Below are 5,152 nucleotides of genomic sequence, written 5' to 3' on the forward strand. Positions count from 1 at the left end.
ATTATTACGGATAGCGTGAATTGAGCTTTAATTCGCGATATCTCGGAAGGAGAAATCCGAAAGGCTTTGTTTGCTATGCATCCAGAGAAAACTCCAGGACCTGATGTGATGACGGCTTTGTTTTTTCAGAGGTTCTGGCCCTCTCTTAAAGGGGATTTAGTGGCTTTGGTTAAGGATTTTTTTCGAACTAGCAGTTTTGATCCGCTTTTAAATGAGACTAATATTTGCCTTATTCCTAAAGTTGACCGGCCGCAGCGGATGACAGAGTTTAGGCCGATTAGCCTATGTAATGTGAGTTATAAAATTATTTCTAAAGTATTGTGTTTTCGTCTGAAGCGCATATTGCCTCTGTTGGTTTCAGAAACACAATCAGCCTTTGTTTCCAGTCGTTTAATTACAGATAATATCCTGGTGGCTCAGGAAATGTTTCATGGGCTAAATACTAACCGTCGGTGTAATTCGGAGTTTCTGGCATTTAAAACGGATATGAGTAAGGCTTATGACCGGGTTGAATAGGATTTTTTGGAGGCGGTGTTGGTTCAACTAGGATTTGATAGGCAATGGATCTCATGGATAATGTGGTGTGTTTCGTCGGTGTTGTATCAAGTTCTTCTGAATGGCCAGCCTCGTGGCTTCATTAGACCATTGCGGGGATTACGTCAGGGGGATCCCCTTTCGCCATATTTATTTATACTTTGCACAGAGGTTTTGATTGCAAATATTAAAAAGGCTGAACGGGAGAAGAAACTAACGGGTATCACCATTGCCCGTGATAGCCCCACGGTTTCACATTTATTGTTTGCGGATGATAGTCTGTTTTTTTGTAAGGCAACGGCGAATGAATGTAGGACGGTGATGGACATAATTGGTAGATATGGTAGAGCTTCAGGACAAGAGGTTAATCTGGATAAATCCTCTATCATGTTTGGCAAGAAGGTTCCTGCTGATGTACGCTCCCAGTTGAAATCCGTCATTGGTATTTCTAAGGAAGGCGGCATGGGCTCCTATCTGGGTATTCCTGAAAACCTGCAAGGTTCAAAAGCAGAGGTTTTTAGTTATGTTAAGGATCGGTTAGATGATCGGGTAAACGGTTAGTCGGCCAAGTGTTTATCAAAGGGTGGTAAGGAAATTATGATTAAATCGGTGGCTTTAGCTCTTCCCACCCATGTTATGTCATGTTACAAAATACCACAGTATTTGACGTCTAAATTGACAAGTGCTATAGCTACCTTTTGGTGGAAGTCTAATGACAAGGCTCGAGGTATGCACTGGGTTGCTTGGGATAGATTGTGTAAAGATAAATGTGAAGGAGGATTAGGATTTCGAGCTTTGGAACAATTTAATGAAGCCATGCTGGCCAAACAGTTTTGGCGTTTAATTCATCACCCGACGTCCTTAATGGCCCGGGTGATGAAGGGACGATATTTCAGGAACAAACATCCGCTTATGGCAACGAAACCAAATAACCCTTCATTTGCATGGAGAAGTATTTATTCTACTAAGGGGTTGGTGGAACAGGGAGCGAGATGGGCGGTAGGCTCGGGTTGTTCGATTTCGGTATGGCGTGAGGTTACCCGATATTCGTCCAAGACCAGCGAATGGTCGAGGGAGATTGTGGCTGCCGAGTTTGATGGTTAATCATTTAATTAATCCAGTTAGGAAGGACTGGCATTTGCCTACTCTGGAGGAGTTCTTTGATCCCGAGGATATCTCTCTTATCCGGAGTATGCCGGTCAGTAAAACTTCTCAGCCTGATAGGCTAGTATGGCATTTTACTAAATCAGGGAAGTATTCGGTCAGATCAGGTTATAGATTGGCCCGAGATTTACTTGTGGATGTTGAGTATGGGCCGACTTGTGTGGCCTTGCGAGCACAGTCTTGGAAGTTGGATGTACCCTCGCGGATTCAACATTTTTTCTGGCAGATTGGGTCGGGTACTCTTCCTGTGTTAGAACGACTTGCGTATCGGGGTGTCCGGTGTGACGCTTTGTGTAAGAGGTGTGACTCTGCAGTAGAGACTATAAATCATGCGCTTTTCGGATGTCCTCGGTCAAGACGTATTTGGGAGATGTCTCCAGTGGTGATAGATCAGGGAGGTTTTCCATATGACTCGATCTATGCGAATTTAGATTTCATATTCTGGCGGGCTTCTTCACAGTCTGGGGTTTCAGATATAGCCCTTCGTCTTCCCTGGATTATATGGTCGATTTGGAAAGATAGGAACAAAAAAGTTTTCCAAGGTATCGAGTTAGAGCCAACGGAAATTTTGAACCAAGCGGCTAATGATAAATTATTGTGGGAGGAGGCCAAATCTTTCTCGGCGCGTTATCTGGAACCTCCGCTTTCAATGGAGGAGAGGGGTCCTTTTCCCCGTTGTCTGGTTGAGGGTTCCTGGAAATCTACGGATCCTTTTCAGGGTCTGGGCTGGTGGTGCTGCAGTGGAGAAGATACTACGCTTCTTTTGGGAGCACGGAGTCAACGAAGAAGTCTTACTCCCTTACACGCGGAATTACAAGCACTGATATGGGCTATGGCTTCTTTATTGGAGGCGGGAGTTGGTTGCCAGACTTTCGAGACGGACTGTGCAGAGTTAGTTGCGATGGTGCAGACGCCGGACGATTGGCCCGCTTTCTCGAATTTGCTGGAGGACTTTGCTTTGTTCCGTACTTCTTATCCTTCCTTCACCCTAGTCAGGATACCACGAGAGGTCAATGTAAGGGCGGACTGTCTTGCTCGATCTTCACGTTTTCTAACCTCTGAATCATCTTTTGTAAATTCTTTTCCTCATGTTTGGGCAACCAATCTTGGAGTTTTATTTTAATTTATTAATGTTTGGTTGAAAAAAAATATAGAAAAATCATTTGTGTTATAAAATCAAATCTGATAAAAAAAATCATGAATTTAACTCGACGTTCAGGCGAGGCAAATCAAACTGATGACCTCACATATCCTAAACCATTTTTTTATCACCAGAAAAACTAAACAATTTTATAATCATGAATTTAACTCGTTTTCATAATTAATTGTTCGCTACCACCTATATTTCGTATTTTTTTATTCAATGTTTTCTTATTCTTCATATTCTTTATTGTCATTTTCATTGTCAAATTTTGTGGTAATTGTCATCGTTACTTTTACCTTCTGGTTCTTCGTTATACTCTTTTTCTTCTTCTTCCTCGTCAACTTCTTCATATTCTTCAACTAAAAAACCTTTTTTTAGACTACCACACAACTTATTAAACCATCAAACTCCAAGAACAAAATCATTTATTTTCTCATAAAATTTGTGAAATTCATGAAGACCAGCATAGTCAACACATGCACCCAATTATTGATAATTTCATCCATATACTTTTTTGGTTTTAGATCTACACGTTTAGAAACTTCTCAAACCAAAATCCTTATTTGGTTTATAATATTTTTAAAACATAATAAAATATACTAATAATTATTTATTTAATATGAATCATATGATATATAGAAATATGAGTACACTATAAGAACATATTAATTATAAATAAACGTAACTGTATAATATCAAATAACTGTAACTGTATATAACCGTAACCGCTTGAACCGGTACCGTATTTAAATGCAACCGTTTAACCGTTTATTAAACGGTTATGGTTAAGGTTAAACAAAATTTCTAACCATAACCGATGTTAATAAACCGTAACCGTGATAACCGTAACCCTGGTGATGCCTATGTATAGCTAATAAAATATATGTGTTTGTCGTCCATCTTTCTTCTTTAAACCCCAAAACTTGACTCAAACATCAAATCAAGGTCTTGCGATGTCAATCTTTCTTCCTTATACCCAAAATTAAAATTAATGAATGAATATCAACTCATCTATAAAATCATACACAAAAATATGTTTTACAGCTCATAAGAAATAAAAAGCACAAACGTAGATAAATAAAATAATTTATGTTTTACATCAATATTTATAATATTTTAAACTTTTAAAAGGTTTCGAAATATAAAATTTAAACCTTTTAAAAAGTTTTAATATTTCTAATATTTTAAACTTATAAAATTAAAAAAATATAATATTTAAAAACTTTTTAAAAGTTAAGAACTTTTAAAAGTTTTAATATTTATAATATTTAAATTTTTAAAAATTTTAAATAATATAATATTTTTTTGAAACTTTTTAAAGTTTTAATTTGATCAAATAAAAAACTGGATCAAACCGAAAAAATCTTTTAAACTTGGACGCTTGATAAATCAAGCTTTCCTGCTCATTCGTTGTTGGAAGCATATTAGTCTTATTTATACTGGTTCTGAACCATTGTCTAAAAAAATTCTAGCCGAAGTGGGATATTGTGCATAGTTCTTTTATTTCCATAAATTTAAAGTTTTCCTTTCTAAAAATTCTGAAAATTTAAAAAATGTTAATGAATGACATGTCAAATCATGATAGGTTGTTTAAAATAATTTCTTAATATAGAAAATTCTGGAAATAAGTGATATGTCGAATCTCTATTGGATGTTTTAAATCTTAGGTGGACAGCTTTAGGAGCTTATAACTTCTACTTTTATTAGTACTATATTAAGACCCGCCTGATGTGCGGGTTTAGAGTTCTTAAAATAAAATAAATTTTAACAAAGAATATAAAGTAAATATTTTTAGTAAGTGGAAAATCCCATTAAAACCATCATGGTGGCAGTGACTTCCAATTTAAACCTCCAAACTATCTATAAAAATAAATAGATACACCGAGGTGTCCAACGTAAATATCTGGTGTAAAAGGTGCGACTCTGCGGTTAAGGCTATTAATCACATTTTTTTTGAATGCCCTCACTCGTGGGAAGTTTAGAATTTATCTCTAACTCTAGTCTCATCAGAGGGCTTTCCATATGAGTCGGTGTACTCAAATTTGGATTTTGTTTTCTGGAGGGATGTCTCTCAACAGGGTGATCATGATCAACTTCTTCAATTACCCTTATTTTTATGGGCAATCTGGAAGACCATAAAGAAATTTTTTTTAAGGTTTAGAGATTGAGACGAATGATATAATTGCTCAGGTTTTGGGTGATAAGTTAGCCTGGGAAGAGGCGCTATCTTTTACGGTTGTCATGTTGGCTCCATCTCCGTCCTCGAATATCCAGGTTTCTTCACCTTGTTGTCAAATTGATGGTTCTTGA

At 37.0% G+C, this 5,152-nt stretch overlaps 1 protein-coding gene across 1 annotated transcript; it reads left to right on the forward strand.

Annotated features, from left to right (window-relative positions):
• The first annotated feature begins 1,726 nt into the window (after window positions 1–1,726).
• Window positions 1,727–5,152, forward strand: LOC147948354 (uncharacterized). Its single transcript, XM_087466500.1, has 2 exons — window positions 1,727–2,770; window positions 5,033–5,152. Exons 1-2 carry the CDS (start codon window positions 1,727–1,729, stop codon window positions 5,150–5,152), a joined length of 1,164 nt encoding a protein of 387 aa, XP_087322626.1.

Source organism: Camelina sativa, chromosome 2 (assembly GCF_030686135.1).
Source record: "Camelina sativa cultivar CO46 ecotype springtype chromosome 2, ASM3068613v1".
Classification (NCBI taxonomy): Eukaryota; Viridiplantae; Streptophyta; class Magnoliopsida; order Brassicales; family Brassicaceae; genus Camelina; species Camelina sativa.